The 17136-nt window shown below is 44.4% G+C and overlaps 1 protein-coding gene and 1 pseudogene across 1 annotated transcript in view; both read left to right on the top strand.

The window, feature by feature from the left end:
- Positions 1 to 2861: 2861 nt before the first annotated feature.
- On the top strand, positions 2862 to 3922 carry LOC100672562 (COP9 signalosome complex subunit 5-like; annotated as a pseudogene).
- A 4848-nt stretch (positions 3923 to 8770) lies between these two features.
- Positions 8771 to 17136, top strand: part of SLC27A2 (solute carrier family 27 member 2) — a 60718-nt gene continuing 52352 nt past the window's right edge. Inside the window, exon 1 of the mRNA XM_003420153.4 lies at positions 8771 to 9248. Coding sequence (XP_003420201.1) covers positions 8771 to 9248 — 478 coding nt within the window. The remainder of the gene's footprint in view (positions 9249 to 17136) is intronic.

Here is a 17136-nt window from a genome sequence, read left to right as displayed (position 1 = left end):
CTGAATTCTTCCATTTTTTGTCTGTAATTTTTATGAATTTGTCTGCCTTTTCCATAAATTTGTCTATTTTTTCCTCATTTTTGTCTGCTTTTTGCTATACCTCTTTGATTTCTCTCAATATTAGGGATTTGAATTCCCTATCATGTAGTTCTAGTGCCTTTTCTTCTACTGGAAAGTCATCTGGTGTTTTATTTTGGATGCCTGCTGGAACCATCCTGTCCTGTTTTTGTATATTGTTTTTATCTTGTCTTCCGTCTTCAGAACATAGAGTGGTTATTCATTTCTTGATTGTAGATTTGTCTCTTTCTTCTTGCTTTTTTATTTGGTTTTGTCTGAGCAGGCAGGCTGTGCCTTCTTTGTTGTTTGTCTATAGAAACCCTGGTGGCATAGTGGTTAAGTGCTACACCTGCTAACCAAAGGGTCAGCAGTTCAAATCCACCAGGCACTCCTTGGAAACCCTATGGGGCAGTTCTACTCTGTCCTATAGGGTTGCTATGAGTCAGAATCGGCTCAACGGCACTGGGTTGGTTTTTTTGGTTTTGGTCACTATACTTTTCACCTCCTTGTCCAATGGGCAGGACGAGTCACTCAGTTATGATGCAGCAGGGCAAGTCCAGCTGAAGGGGAGGGGATGGGTTGGGTTGTTTGTGGCACGTAACAGGGCAGGCCAGGAATCAGTGCTGTGCAGGTTCTGGCAGGCCGTGCCTGTGCTGCTTGGGGGTATGTTCAGTGCATGGTTCAGATAGGGTTGAAAGAGGTGGGAGGCTGTGATATGTGGAGTTAATATATGTATGGGAAAGAGGAGAGAGAGGAAAGAGAAACAGGAGCCAAAAACAAACAAAAAAGAAAAAAAAAGAGTGCTAAAAGAGCTTGCCATTGGAGTGGAGAGATGAGAAACCGAGAAATGGAGAAAAGCAAAAAAAAAGAACGAGAGAGAGAGGAAAAATAATAGCTAGATAAAAAAAAATTGGAAAAGAAAAAGCCCCCAGGGGTCCCACTGGTGGGGCCATGAAGACCAGGGAAGTGGCTCCCAGGCCGTGCAGTATAGCCTGGCTAGAGAGGATATACATGTCCCACAGCCCAGGTGTTCAGGAGACAGGAAAAGAAGGTAAGCACAGAGAGACAGGAACTGAGAAATGAAGAAAGAGAAAGGAAAAAAGACAGAAAAAAGAAAGAAAGAAATGCCCCCAGGAATTCCACCCACACGGCTGCGCAGATTGGGGGAGTGGGTCCTAAGCTGTGCAGTACAACCTGGCTAGAAGCGGCTCCCAAGCCAAGAAAAGAAAACAAACAAATAAAGCAAAACAAAACATGCAAAAAAAAAAAAAAAAAGGTCCCAGGGATCCCACTAGCATGGTATCGCAGTCCGGGGAAGGGGCTTCACAGCCTTTCAAAAAGAAGTAGATGGCACACAGATCCAGGTTTTCGAGTGAGAGGAGGTGGAGGTGGTGGGAGGCATGGAAAAAAACGAAAGAAAAGAAAAGAAGCAACATCAGTTCAGGTACCCGGCCAGTGTGGGCAGGGCAAATTCAAGTGGCTTAGGGCCAAAGCAGTTGCCTCTCAGCCAACGGACTGTGGTTGGTGGGAAGCAGAGTAGGTCAAAGGGGGAGGAGAAAAGGATTGTGTTAGGAAAGTGTATAACGCTCTTCACTGGGTGCTGTCTCCTGCTGGGAACCTCGTGAAGCTGCTTTCCCGTACTCTCTGTCCATCGATCTCTGATGTGGGTGGGATGAATCCAAGCGGCATGGATGCTGCACTTCCTGGCCAGCCGAGCCACCACAGCCAGCCAAGAAGTGAAGAGGTAGAGCAGTGGGGAGAGGATGGGGGGGGGGGGTAAAAAAGCATGTATTGCTGGTTACTCGGTGCTCTATCTCCTGCTGGGAGCTCCACGAAGCTGCTTCCCCAACAGGAGTCCCAGATGGTGAATCTGTGCTGTGTTAGCTGATAGGGGACCTCCACATGTATCTCTCCACTCTCTCTGTCCTCTGTCAGTTTCTTATTCCATTCAGTGTTTGGCTGAGTTCTTTATCTCTTCATTTGACACTATCGGGTTCCAGGAATGACGTTTGTCAGTTTTACTCAGTTTTTCGCTTCTTTGCTATGGAGGGATGGCACAGTGCTTCTGTCTATGGCACCACGTCGGCCGGAAGAGCTAAAGAATCTTTTAAGAGGTTGCATACTGGGAGCCCTGGCAGGTAAAGTTACACCTTGGCTGTGGAAATGGCAACCTTCTCCAACTCTTAGTGACAGTGGCATAGGGAGCATATTGTATAAGGCCCAGAAAACCTGTGAATTGGCCAACAATATGCAAGAAACTCAGAGTACTGATTAAATCTACAAATATGACCAGAAACAGCAGCAGGAAATCCTGGTGACAAAACCCTGGATTACCATGACATTAAGGAGCCCTGGTAGCACAGTGGTTAAAGTGCTTGGCTGCTAACTGAAAGGTTGATGTGGGGGGAAAATGGCAGTCTGTTTCCATAAGGATTTACAGCCCTGGGAATCCTATGGGCAGTTCTACTCTTTCCTATAGGATCACTATGAGTCGGAATCAACTCTATGGCAGCGGGTAATGGGTACCACAACTTTAAAAAAAAAAGTTGCCTTAGACTCCAAGTCACCAGGCCTTTCTTCCAAGTGTCTCTGGGTAGGCTCAAACCTCCAACCTTTTGGTTAGTAGCCTCACACTTTAACCATTTGCACCATCCAGGGACTCCACCATTACGTTGTTGTTGTTGTGTGCCCTTGAGTCAATCCCAACTCACAGTGACCCTCTAGGACAGGGTAGGACTGCCCCATGGGGTTTCCTAGGCTGCAATCTTTAAGGGAGCAGATGACCAGGCCTTTTCTCCCACAGAGCTGCTGGTGTGTTCGAACCACTGATCTTTCAGTTAACCATTGCTCCACCAGGGCTCTTACCATCACCTTAAGGATTGCAAAACTTGGAATTGATGGGTTTGATGCTAGGAAACGTGGATGGTGAAACCATAATCATTACGGACAGTTTTGCTTTGCCTGTAGGGGGCACTAAAACCAAGTAAATGTACAGGATGCTGCATGTGAATAAACCAAACCAAACCCACTGTTGTGGAGGATTCCCACTCATTGCAACCCCATGGGTTACAGGCTGGAACTGCTCCATAGGGTTTTCTTGTCTGTAATCTTTATGGAAGCAGAGCAATAGGACTTTTTCCCTGGCGCCACTGGGTGGGTTCCAACAGGTGACCTTTAGGTTAGTAGTGGAGCTGAAATTGTTGTGCCACCCAGGGACCTGCTCATATGTAAAAGGCTGGCTGCCTTTAAAATGCAACTGGCTGGTATCATAGCCATCCTCTCTATGGCTGCTGGCTCTCAGGGATTGATGTCAGTACTCAGATGCTCCAAGAACCGTTCGTAGCAGTGGTAATTGACCCAACAAGAACAGGTAAAGTGAATCTTGGTGCCATTACGACATATTCAAAGGGCTACAAACTACGTGATGAGGGACCTTCTGTGTACCAGACTATTCTATTTACCAAAATAGAAAACTTTGCTATAAACTGCAAACAATAGAAGGCTCACATTTCAGTTTTGCTTTGGATCACAAATGGCTTGAACTTTTATGGAATAAATACTGGGTGAATATGCTGAGTTCTTCTTGTTTATTTACTAACATAAACTACACCACAGGTCAGGCCTTTGGTTCCTCTGAAAAATTAGAGCTGGGATGAGAAAATTTCATGTTGGGTTTAGAAACACATGGCCAAAAGTCAGTAGCCAAACTTGCCAAAGCTACACAAGAATTTGTAAAACAACCACATAAACTAACCATGGATTGATGTCTCAGATTGTTAAGGATAAACTGTTTAATCAAATTAACATTTCAAACAATCACTGAGTAATATTTTTGCCTGGAAACCAATAGCAAAAACATACTCAAGTAACACTTTAAAACCAGTTACCAAGAATATGATTAGAAGTACAGATAGTAACCAACTTAACCATGCATGGGGTTCTGCTCCGACCACCCCATTGTTAAGTCAGTTCTGATGTCAAGTTGAATATCTTTTTTTTTTCTTTTTAGTTTTCATTATTATTGCCTTTTATTATCAGTATCTTTATAAATTCAATCCTTATTTGTCTTTGGGGGTTGGCATAAGAATGATAATATCAGCAAATTAGGCACTGCAACTTTGTACGTAGTGCATATTACTAGTGTTTAAAATACACACACACACACACACACACACACAAAAGGAATGGTTGTTAAGTATGGTTCGTTGTTACTCAAATATAAGTCAGGGATTGACTACTAACTGAAAGGTTGGTAGTTCGATACCACCAGTGGCTCCATGGGAGAAAGATGTGGCAGTGCGCTTCTGTAAAGATTTACAGCTTTGGAAACCCTTTGGGATCACTGTGAGTCAGAAGTAACTGGATGGCAGTGGGTTTTTGGTTTTTACCTGTACAAGGAACTCTGATTTGTCCTGAATATTAACAGCATGTAATAAAAAGCTTTAAAAGAAAAAGAAAGATACACTGAGAATTTCAAGCAAATCCTGAGCCCATTTTTTTTAAGTTTGATTATTATGATGTGGACAAAACAATTCTGAAACTAGTTTAGATGTTTATAGAATTGAGCAAATGAGTAAATTTGTTGATGTTGTCAGAAGTCATAACTAGCATTATGGAAGAAGGAACATACCAATGTGGAATGAAGGAATGCAAGAAAAAAAAACCTTATAAAGATGGACTAGATTTGGAGGTATCACTTAGAACTCATGATTTCTGAAATGTGTATGTCCGTGTATATTTATGTGCACAAGCATATGCATCACGTATATGTATATGTGGGTGTATATTTGTGTGTACATGTGTATCTTTGTGTGTGTATTACCTAGTCCATTCCACTGAAACCCAGATCTTGGTTTCTAATAGCTTTCCTCACTAAGAGGAACCAGGGCTCCTTAGAGATTCCAGAGCTAGTGCAGAGCATGTACAAAATGAGCTTAGAACATCAAGTTATGCCAGAAAATAAGTGCTCAAAAAAACGATGGGAGCATGTCACAAGGGCAAAGTAGCCATCTTGAAAAGACTCTCACTAGCCATATCTGAGACAGTTTGAACACCAAAGTAATTAGATGCAGTAGTAAATTACAAACCTTTGGAAAAGTAGGAATTGCTGAATCCATACTAATAAAAAAAAAGATAGACAGATAGAGCTCTTACATACAAGAGAAAGCTGTAGGCTGACTTAAATATGGACAGACTACTAGGTTGGAAAATCATCACTCTGCAACCATCACGATAAAGATTAGATCAGGCAAGAATCATCAATAGGTACTAAATAAGAGGGGAAATTTTGTTGAGGAGCAGGATATTTTCATGCATAAAATGTCTACCCAAAGACTGCTTAACAGTTTCAAGGGAGAAAAAAAAAACAGTAATTATATAATGTAGTATACGGTAATTCAATGCTTTGACTGAGTGATTAAATATTAACACCACCAACAAAAAACAGATGGACACCGTGTGCCTCAAGATGTGATAACCTTAAAAGGATACAATATCATCTATGCCAAGAATTTCTGGCCAAGAATGCATAATCTCAATCAACAGGAAACGTCAGATATGGAGGTTACATTCTACAAAAAATCAGTGTTATAAAAGACAAAGAAAGTGGAAATGTTCCATATTAAAAGCGGGTAAGGAACAAGACAATCAAATGCAATGCTAGACCCTAAACTGGATCTTGCACCGGAGGAAAAAAAAAAAAAATGGTCGACTGACAAATTGGAATGTGGATATTAGCTTAATGTGCTGCATCAATGTAAATTTATGAAATTGTTAACTGTACTGTGTGTGCATAATGTATATGAAGCTATGTACATGGATATAGAAAAGGAAGGAAAGGGGGAGGGATGCAGGGAGGAAGGAAGGAAGGAAATGTTTTAAAATAGGTGAATCTGGGTAAAGGATAGGTGTTCTTGCATGATTTTTATATTTGCAATAATCTCCTCCTCCCCCCAGTAAAATTCAACATCAAATCAAAGGCATTCTTATCAGAAACTAAGTTTGAAATTATTGCCAAAAAAAAGTTTGTTTTTTTTTTGGTTTTGTTTGTTTTTAGAATCTAGTGGGAAAAGTAGACAACAGGGATGAGTAGAGAGCGAGTATCAGCAAAGAGATGGAAACTATGAGTCAAATGAAAATGCTAGAAATAAAAACAAAATATGAGAAATGAAGACTTACTTAAATACACTTATCACAGCTGAGGAAAACAAAATAAGCCTGAAAATAGGTCAATAGAAATTACTCAAACTGAAACAAAGAGGAAAAAAAAAAAAAAGAGTGAATAAAAAACATTAGAATCTGAGGAGGCATTGGAATCTGAACTAAACAGAAGGAAAGGACAGGACAAATTAATTAAGGGGCCTTACCATGTCCATAAGAACCCCTGACAGCACAATGGTTAAGTGCTTGGCTGCTAACTGAAAGGTCAGAGGTTCAAACCCATCAGCCATTTTGTGGGAGAAAGATGTAGCAGTCTGCTCCTGTAACGATTACAGCCTTGGAAACCCTATGGGGCAGTGTTCCTTTATCCCACAGGGTCGCTATGAGTTGGGATTGACTGGACAGCAGTGGGTTACAGGTTACTATGCCCTTTCAGCCCATTGGTGGTGCAAGTAGTTAAAGTGCTTGGCTGCTGCCTTAGGCTGGGTTCTCTAGAGAAGTAAAACCAGTAAAGTGTATAAATAGGGAGAGAGAGAGAGAGAGATTTATATCGAGGAAACGTGGTTGAAGAGACTGGAAAATCCCAAGTCCGTGAGTCTCACTGGAGGCTTCTCCTGGCTCACAGGCTGTGGAAACCAACGAACTCTAAGGTCAGCAGGCAAGACAGCAGGTAAGCTGCTCAGCTATAGTCCCAAGAACTAGAGGTCTGACAAACAGGAGCCAGCTGCAGGATCCGAGTAGAAAAAAGTCCACAAGACCTGCCAGAAAGTTCACCTATATTGGAAGCAGGCCACACATCCAAGGAAACTCCCTATCAACTGACTGGCTACTCACAGCAGATCCCATCACAAAGGTGATCACATTATATCAAATCTCATCATGGAATTGATCACATGATTATACAACTGCAAAACTACACCATAACTACCAAACCACTGAGAATCCTGGCTGTGCCAAGTTGCCAGGTCTTTGTCCTAAATAGTGTGGATGGGTTTGAGCCTTAACCATTGCCCCACTACGGCTCCTTGCATTACTTACTAAACCAAACCAAAACCAAACCTGTTGCCCTTGATTGACTCACAGCAACTGGACAGAACAGAGTACAATGGCCCCATACGGTTTCCAAGGATAGGCTGGTGGATTCACCTACAGACCTTTTAGTTAGCAGCTGAGCTCTTAACCACTGCTCCACCAAATCACCTCTCTAAACTTCCCTTTCTTCCTCTGTAAATGAGCATAGACGTACCAACCTTATAGGATGACTGCGAGTCTTCAAAAAATATAATACAGCGAAGCTCCTAGCTAAGGGTCTGGCACAGGGTAAGCAATTCATTACCTGTAGTTATAACAAGAAGAAAGACGGATGGCCACAGAAGAAAGTAAAAGTCAGCTTTTAGTAGTGAGTATTCTCTCTGTATAAAAGTAGTACTAAGGGAAATTAAATGAAAGGGTCACACTTCTAAAAAAATGGCATTTGAGAAATGATAGCCAACTGCATTTACTTTTCTCTGTATTGCACTATTACCTGACAGAGCCACTTTTGAACTGGACTGACAATATCAGAGAATCTTCCACACAGGACGGAAAATCACTTCACAGAACAAAATAATTAGAGCAAATCAAAATAATCCCGGAGATAGATTTTATGTGGCCAGGTGTAGCGGTACTTCTTGCCACATCAGGTCTCGCTGGGCCAGAAGGGGCCAACTAGGACCAGAGCGCCCGGTCCTCACCGACCGCCCGCCCAGGGGCTGGGGTGAGCTGGACGCGACTACCGCGGGCGCTTTCGTTCAACCTTGAAGCTTTCACCGGAGGAGACTTCCCGGCAATTGTGCCGGGAGGGGCGGAGGAACAAAAGTGAAACAAAGAAAACAGGTAGAACCCCTTGGGACCAGGAAGGAGAGATGGGACTCTGGTTTGGCAGTAGCAGCTGGTACCAACTATTAGCAAATAACAGGGCTGTCTCACATGTATAAAGCACTTTATCGATAATAACAATAACTCCTGTCTATAAGACACTCGATTCGTGGTAACAATAAATAGCAATATTCCTACGCGTTGCATGCCAGCCTTCTGTCTCGGCATCCACGAAGTGCGTCTCAGCATCACCATTTGGTAAGAAGTCTGTGGTTCCGAGAGGTAAAGTTGTTTGAGCACAACACAGGGAGTCCAGACTGGACCCCGGACCTCCCAACTCCGGCGGAGCGGTAGCCACGACCTCGAGAGCCGCAGAGCCGCCTTCCCGGCTGGGGGGGACGCAGGGGCGGGGTGAGAGTGCAGGTGGCTGCGCCCCGCGAGGGGGCGGGCTGAGCCGGCAGGTCCCAGGGGAACCCGGGCCGCCCCGAGGACTTCACCCGCCCTGCGCGAGAAGCCTGCAGCGGTGCCGACAGCCCAGACGCTCCGCTGTCGGTCAGCCTCGCCGCGATCCGCCGGTCCCGCCGTCCTGCGCCTCCGCGCAGCCTGCCGCCGTCTACCCCGAGCCCGCCCCACCGCCGCGCTGCACGCCCGAGGTGCGCCCTCTGCCCTCACGGGGTCACCGGGCCCCGCCGCCATTATGCTGCCGGCCATTTACACCGTTTTGGCGGGGCTGCTGCTCCTGCCGCTGCTGGTGAACGTGTGCTGTCCGTACTTCTTCCAGGACGTGGGCTACTTCCTGCGGGTGGCCGGCGTGGCCCGGCGGGTGCGCAGCTACGGGCGGCGGCGGCCAGTGCGCACCATCCTACAGGTTTTCCTGGAGAAAGTGCGCCAGACGCCACACAAGCCTTTTCTGCTCTTCCGCGATGAGACGCTCACCTACGCGCAGGTGGACCGGCGCAGCAATCAGGTGGCACGGGCGCTGCGCGAACATCTCGGCCTGCGCCAGGGGGACTGCGTGGCGCTCTTTATGGGCAACGAGCCGGCCTACGTGTGGCTGTGGCTGGGTCTGGCCAAACTGGGCTGTCCCATGGCGTGTTTGAACTACAACATCCGCGCCAAGTCCCTGTTGCACTGCTTCCAGTGCTGCGGGGCGAAGGTGCTGCTGGCCTCGCCAGGTGAGCCCCGGGGACACGCCCTGCCCTGCACTGGGCATCAACAGCAGCATGATGTACGGAGGTCGATGAGGAACGTTCTGATCGGAACTGGGGGGGGGAGGGGGAGGGAGGGAGTGACAAAGTTTCCGTGAAACTCTCATTCATGATCTTTGTTGTTGTTGCTGTTAGGTGCTTTAAAATCGGTTCCGACTCATAGCGACTCCATGTACAACGGAACGAAACACTACCCGGTCCTGCGCCATCCTCACAATTGTCGTTATACTTGAGCCTATTGTTGCAGCTACTGTGTCAGTGCATCTCCTTGAGGGTTTTCCTTGCTGACCCTGTATCAAGCATGCTGTCCTTCTCCAAGGACTGATTCCTTCTGATAACATGTCCAAAGTACGTGAGACGAAGTCTTGCCATCCTTCCTTTTGGCTGTCTGTGGTATATTCAATATTCTTCTTCTGTCTTCCTTATTCATTGCCCAGCTTTTGCATGCATATGGGGTGATTGAAAACACCCTGATCATTAGAACAATTGTTGAAGCTTATTCTGTGCCAGGCACTGTTAAGCACTATACATGCAGTATTGGTTTTTATTCTCATGACAGGCAGGATTTACTATCTGGCTTTTATAGATGAGGCCACTGAGGCCCAGGAGAGGAGAAGCTGCATGTCCCAAGTCACAGAGCTGGATGGAGGAGGTTAGAGGAGGGGGTGAAAGGGCTACCGACCTCCAGTCCAAACTCTTCACCAGTACTTACAGCATCACCGTTTAAAGGCAGAGGGTCTTGAGTGTAAAAGCCCGTGGATCCCAAGAGGTTGTTCTCACCTTTGCTGCTTGATTGTGTGACCTTGGGAAAATCACTTCACCTGTTCCTTGGTTGCCGCTTCTATAATAAGGTAGCCTTCACAGCTGCTTCCAGCTCTCAAGTGCAGTTAGCATCCCTGGCTTCTCACTGCAGAGAAGGTGACCCCACCTGATCCCCAAGGAGACTTTGGGAATCTGCTGCAGTGCTCCTGTGAGCTCCCAGTGCACTTCTAGTGATAGTGGGACTCCTTCAGGCCTACAGTTGCCTCCTGCCCTGCCACATTTCATCCGGGCTTGAAATGGTAACTTCTTGCTAAAGTGGTGATCCTGGCAAGGATCAATCGGAGAACCTGTTACCCACAGGCAGCTGGTTTTTCCTTCCCAGAGGGCTAGTTTTTGCACTTAAGTAAGGACCAGAGAGGTTGCCTCTTGCTCTCTTAGTAAGAGGAAGCCTAACCAGGTATGGCCTGAAAGACATGCATGATGAGATGGGGGCATAGGAAGTCAGGAAAGCTCACCTTTCTGGAATGCCTTTCTATGCCAAGCTCTGTGCTGGGTGCTTTTATTACCTTGGGAGATAATGTATCATTATCCCCCATTATACAGTTGACGAAACTGAGGCTTGAAATTCCAGCCTGGGTCTGTCCAACTCCAAAGCCCATGCTCTTTCCCTGCCTCATGCTGCCTTCCTCTACACAGATGTAGTGTTGGAGTTGGAAGAGATCAAGCATCCCTCAGGTCCAGGCCTTCACTTCATAGCTGGGGAAACTCAGGCAAGCTCAGCAGTTTGCCTGTAGTCACAGGAGGATGAGATGTCAGCTCACTTGTGGGAAACCAGGAAGCTTCCACACCTGTTTTATGGGACATTAAAAAAAAAAAAAAAAATGAAGGCTTTGTATAAAACTTTAAGAGGGGGTGAGGGAGAACAGTGTTAAAGGCAGCCAAATTATTTGATGCGGGAGTACTCCAATAAATGTGTTTTCAACTACCTAATAATTCCTGGTTGTCTGGGAAAAAAGAGAACCTCCCTACTTAGTAACTGGAAGACTCTGGTAAGCGGTTTACTTAATCCGCTGACTTCAAGAGAAATACTGGCGCAGTGACCTTTGTACCACCTCAGGAGATATTTAAATACCATTTGCCTCCATGTTTAGTGTCCCAGATGCCAGTGAGGCAGATCAGAGAGCTTGGAGTTTTATTGAAAAGGAAGCCCAGTTTTAAGTGACTGTAATACAGTTTCAAGAGTCCCTGGGTAGCACAAACAATTAACTCAGCTGCTAACCAAAAGGTTGGAGTTTTGAGTCTACCCAGAGGTACCTTGGAAGAGAGGTCTGGTGATCTACTCCAAAAAAAATCAGCCACTGAAAATTCTATGGAGCTCGGTTCTACTCTGTTGCACATGGAATTTCCACGAGTCAGAAACGGTTCCATGGCAAAAAAAACTCCATGCGTTTTTTGTTTGTTTGATTGGTTGGTTTTGAATAGAGTGTCAGTCTTTAATATAGAGTTATAATAGAGGCTGTAACAGAGTTCTGTAATATAGTCAGTCACCAGATACCTCCCTCCCCATCCAGGCAGTGGTCTTCTGCCATAGAACATTGTTTGGGTCAGTGTCCATGGAGAGTATAATGAAATTCTGTATTCAAATCAAACCTGAACCAGACTCTCAGTGGACCCAAGGTACTCTCTGGCAGTAAACTGGCCTTTGACACAGGTCAGACCTTTGGAAACACTCAGTTTTCTCATCATTGGGATAGCGTTGTATAGACAATGCAGAATTACACTCTCACCTGAAAAGATACTGTAAAGGTGGTTGCGTGTTTAGGAAATGTGCCTATGTGTATTTTGTTGAATGGACAGATTCTTAGAATTCTTTGCAATTAGACTTGGAAGGGATCTTAGAGATTCTAATCTTATAATTCTCAAACTTTAATGAGTGTTATATTTGAATTAAAAAGTTTAGAAAAGAAACTATAATAAGCCTAAGACTCATCGGGGAAGCTTATTTTTAAAACCAGATTCCTGAGCTCCATACCCAAAAACATTGATTCAGTAGAACTGTGCTGGGGCCCAGGATTGTATATTTTTGTAACAAGCCCACCCCCCTGCCTCACCCCCAGATGCTTTTGAAGCAGATGGCCTGAGAGCCAGGCTTTAAGAAACAACCAGTCTTGTTTCATCCAGTCATCTTATAGATGAACAAAGGTCAGAGATGTGATAGCCATTGCCGAGAGTCACGTGGCTAATTAGCAACAGAGATCTGGGACCAGAAGCCATGTGTTTTTCTCACCATCCAGGGCACCTTTTATTATATCACACCATCTGAACATTGGACATAAAGGCGAGAAACTTTAGAAACCATGGGGTGGTGACAGTTCAACGGAGCTTGATTCTGTACTTTGAATTTTAGTCTCAGGACGTGTGGGCTAGTAAGAGCTCTTGAGCTCCAACTCTGTCGGTTCTGGAGTATATAATGGATATGTTACATGCCCTTAAGGAGCTCTGTAAATACTATTTCTCATGCCTAAGTTTTTAACAAAGTTTGAGATTATGTTCTTTATCAAGAAAATGAGCAAGAGATAGTCTGTATTCCTCTTTAAAGGCAGATCTATGTATTTTAACAAGTATTGAGCAGATAATAAGGTGGACAGCTCCTGCCAAAAATCAAGACGCTTTACCAAAACTTGTACCTAGATGACAAGTACAGAGAGTTGGGAATCCCAGAATCCCAATACAATTCTTTTCATTTTGTAGTAGTTCCCATACCTATTTGCCCAATTATAGCTTATCCTTTAATTATTTGGTGTTATTTCTTTTATTACTGTGTCAGATATTTTTATGTCTCCACATAGTGTGTCCCTATAGGGTCACTATGAGTTGGAATTGACTTGACGGCAATGAGTTTTATGGGACATAGTGTTTATAATGATCATGTTAATAGCTTCATGTGAATCTATCATTTTAACTCCCCTCATGTTAGACGTTTAAGTCGTTTCTAGTTTCTTGCTTGAAGAAAATACTACAGTGAACACCTTGTTTTGCTTTATTCTGTGAGGAAACATTTATCTATGTGAGATAATGAGGTCAAATGTACGAATTTCTTTATGTTTTGATGTAGATATTGCTTTATTACTTTCCAAAAGTGTTTTGTCATCATGAGAAGTAAATAAGTACGTAAACCATTTAGAAATTTGCTGACACCTGCTGCATGAATTGAGGTTATAATAATAGCATGTTAGAGCCAAAGAGTCCTTCCAGAAAGCCCCACCTTCTGATTTTATGGATAAAGTAACTGCAGCCTGGAAAGTTTACATGATTTATCCTGCATCATGCAGAGAACAGCAGGGGGAAGCCTGGGTCCTAGTCCTCCTAAGCCAGCGCTTTTTCCTCAGTACTGCCCTGAATCTCCTATACCCAACCAAAAAAACCAAACCCACTGCCGTCGAGTCTATTCCAACTCATAGTGACCCTTAGGACAGAGTAGGACTGCCCCACGGAGTTTCCAGGGAGCGTCTGGCAGATTTGAACTCCTGACCTCTTGGTTAGCGGCTGTAGCACTTAACCACTATGCCACCAGGGTTTCCGAATCTCCTATACCACACCCTGTCTCAGTAGGTGTATGATAACCAACAGCATGTGATTCACCTCTGTCTGTCCCAGTCTCTGTACTTCACCATCTTCAGCATGGGAGTAGGAGGCTGCAGAGAATGAATCAGCAAGAACCTTGCTTTGTTAGAGGAGGTATAAGTGCTATAGGAGCTCACAGGCATGAAACTTCACCCAGAAGGAGGGTCAGAGAGCCTTTTCTTGGCTACTACGTCTTAGCTGAAAATTTAATGACTGAAAAGTATTTAGGTGCAGAGCAAGTAAGTACCATATGCAGGAGTTCAGAGGAAATGGTATTGATTGATGCCTTTGAATTGCGGTGTTGGCGAAGAATATTGAACATACCATGAAATGCCAGAAGAATGAATAAATCTGTCTTGGAAGAAGTACAGACAGAATGCTCCTTAGAAGTGAGGACGGTGAGACTTCGACTCACTTACTTCGGTCATGTTATAAGGAAGAACCAGTCCTTGGAGAAGCATATCATGTTTGGTAAAGTAGAGGGCCAGCGAAAAAGAGGAAGACCCTCAGTGATGGATTGACAGAGTGGCTGCAACACCGGGCTCAAACAGCAACAATTGTGAGGATGGGGCAGAACCGGGCAGTGTTTCATTCTGTTGTACCTAGGGTCGCTATGAGTCAGCACCAACTTGACAGCACCTAACAGCAACACCCTTCCTGTAAGAAAGAACAGGATAAAAAAAAAAAAAATGCACAGGTAGGCAACTGCTCATTTGTGCAATAGAAATTAAAGAAAAATAAACTGAGCATGTTAACTACTGTGCCGCCAGGGCTCTTCTTCTGGAGTACAGAGATCAAAAACTCGGGGCATAAAAGGGACTTGTGAGCCTTGTTGACCTCTGACTGAGGGCAATAGGAAGCTACTGGAGTGTTTGAAGCAGGGAGAAGCATTTCAGAAGGGCCGCTCTGGGGAGTGGATTAGAGGGAAGTTGAGAAGTGGTTGCACAATCAATGCGAGAGATAATGTTGTTGTTAGGTGCCATCAAGCCAATTCCAGCTCTAAGCAACCCCATGTGCCAGAGCAGAACTGCCCCACAGGGTTTTCTGGGCTGTAATCTTTACAGAAGCAGGTGGCCAAGCCTTTCTCCTGCAGAGCCGCTGGGTGGGCTCAAACCACCAACCTTTCGGTTGGCAGCCGAGCACTTAACCATTGTGCCACTCGTGCTCCCTAAGAGATAATGGGGGCCTGAACTTGTAGGAGAGTCCTTCACTTACTCCATCTTCCAGCCCCATTCAGTGCAGTTGACTTAGAGAAGATGATGTTGTTAGCTGCCATCATGTCTGCTCCAACTCCTGGTGACCTTATGTAAACAGAGCAAAATGTTGCCCAGTCCTGCGTCATTCTCATAATCACCAGCAGGTTAAGAGTCCAGTGTTGCAGCTCTTGTGCTAATTCACAGAAGATTATAGAGAGAAATAAAGGCTTTCTTTGGGTATTTGAAATAAAAGCTGTCTTTAGGTCATACTGTTTCTGAAGCCATGAAGAGGACCCATAGGTCAAGTTACAAAGGAGGCAGATTATCTTCACCGTAAGGCAGAATTCAGTTAGAACCCCGCAGCAGTGGTCTGAGCCCAGCATGGTTCATGCAGAGGATGAATGATTTCTGTCGGGGAAGTGTAAAGGAAATTCTTGAATGTAGATAACTTTTAAGATCCCTCCCACCTCTCCACTTTCATGATTTGTGTCTCTGCCCACAGTGGACCAACGGCCAGAGCTCTCTGGCATCACCAGCCTATGAAAGACAAGCCCCCACCCATCCACCTCTTCCCTCCTTCGTTCTAGAACTACCCTTTGGCGGGATATTTGTCTGTGGGCTACGCCAACCCTCATAGGCATTTATGAACTGAGGTTCTCTATCACCCACACAGTGTCAAATGGCTCTACTTTTCACCAAGCACGAAATACCTAAACATTCTAACTTTGGGAAAGTGTATATAAAAGAACATTTTAAATGCAAGCTGTCAGTGAAGAGGCTGCAGCAAATTGACAAACAAGAACTGTGTTCCAGTATAAAGTTTGATGCAGGGCTTTAAAACTTCTGAAGTTTAAATACTTTAAAATGTTTTAAACCCTGATGTATTCAGTTACTGGATTTAAAATTAAATGGATAAAATTACTTCTGTACAATTAAGGTAGTAGCAACTATATATCCAACAGTGCCTCAAGAGTGAAGTGATCTACAGGCCATCAGTAAGCTAAAGGGTTACACAGAAGAGGTAGACAGTTTAATAATGTGCTTTAATGCATTGTTTAAAAGTTTTTTAAATGATAAAATACAATTGATAGAGTTAAAACCCAAATTATCCCCACACATCAACAAATGGTGAAAACAGGACTGATCTTAAAGTGACGAGATGTGAATACAGAGCTCCGTACCAGCTTGTACAGCAAGTCGCTTAACCTCGCTGAGCCTTTCCTCATTTGCAGAAACAGGCTTATTGGGCTCTAATCACAGGGTGGTTGTGAAAATTATGTTAAACGCTGTGTGTAAAGCCACTATACAAACTGTTCTGTACAAATGAAAAATTTTTAATCTTTGATATTAGTAAGAATGAGAGGTGTAGTGGATACTGTGATGCACTGCCTAGATTCCTCCTTCAGGACTGAGCTACTCATCCCTAAACTGCTGGGAGTGTTGGAGCTGACAGCTATCAGCCGAGACCCTTTCCAGGACTTGCCCTTGACTGAAGCGAACTGCTTTGGCCAAGGTCAGGTACCACCACCCCCAATGTGCATCCAATAACTGGCTAATGCTGGGACATAAAGGCAAAGCCCACTTCCTTTAGTTAGGAACAACCCTGAAGGACCGTCTGAGCTCCAGACTTCCTGTAGGATCAGAGAACAGCTGAAGGAAGCTGCTGCCTTGACTGCATTACAGTTCAATTTGTCGCTTCATCCAATCTTGCTTCCCTTACAGCCTCACGGGTGCTGTTCTCAGGAGTACTCCTGCATGCAAATTTCATAGGAAGCCAACCTGTAACAAGTAGAATTATTTGAGCTTATATGTCTAGTTGGAATCCCTGGGTGGTACAGGTAGTTAATATGTTCAGCTGCTAACCAAAAAGTCAGTGGTTTGAGTCCACCCAGATGAGCCTCAGAAGAAAGGCCTGGTGATCTGCTTCTGAAAAGTCAGCCATTGACAACTCTCATGGGGTCACCATGAATCGGAGTTGACTCCATGACAACTGGTTTATATGTCTGGTTGGATGCCATTCTTAGGTAAGCAGACTTGACAATAAGAATTACAAAAAATTCATGTGTGAAGGAGAAAACATGTAGGCCTGGTCATGTATATAAAAGACTTAAGAAAGAAAAGACATTAAATACCAAATAAATGGCTGATTGGCAGCTTTCACGACTAGAATTTTTGTTCAGTTGTCAGTTTTCATGTCAGCATCTTTAGTTTAAAGGAAGAACGGCTGCCAAGGTGAGTTCTAATATGGTGAGCCACTGGAACCTCAAAGCCAA

This window comes from Loxodonta africana, chromosome 10 (assembly GCF_030014295.1).
Source record: "Loxodonta africana isolate mLoxAfr1 chromosome 10, mLoxAfr1.hap2, whole genome shotgun sequence".
Lineage (NCBI taxonomy): Eukaryota > Metazoa > Chordata > Mammalia > Proboscidea > Elephantidae > Loxodonta > Loxodonta africana.
The sequence above is the reverse complement of the archived record's forward strand: the minus strand, read 5'-3'. Positions and strand labels throughout refer to the sequence as shown.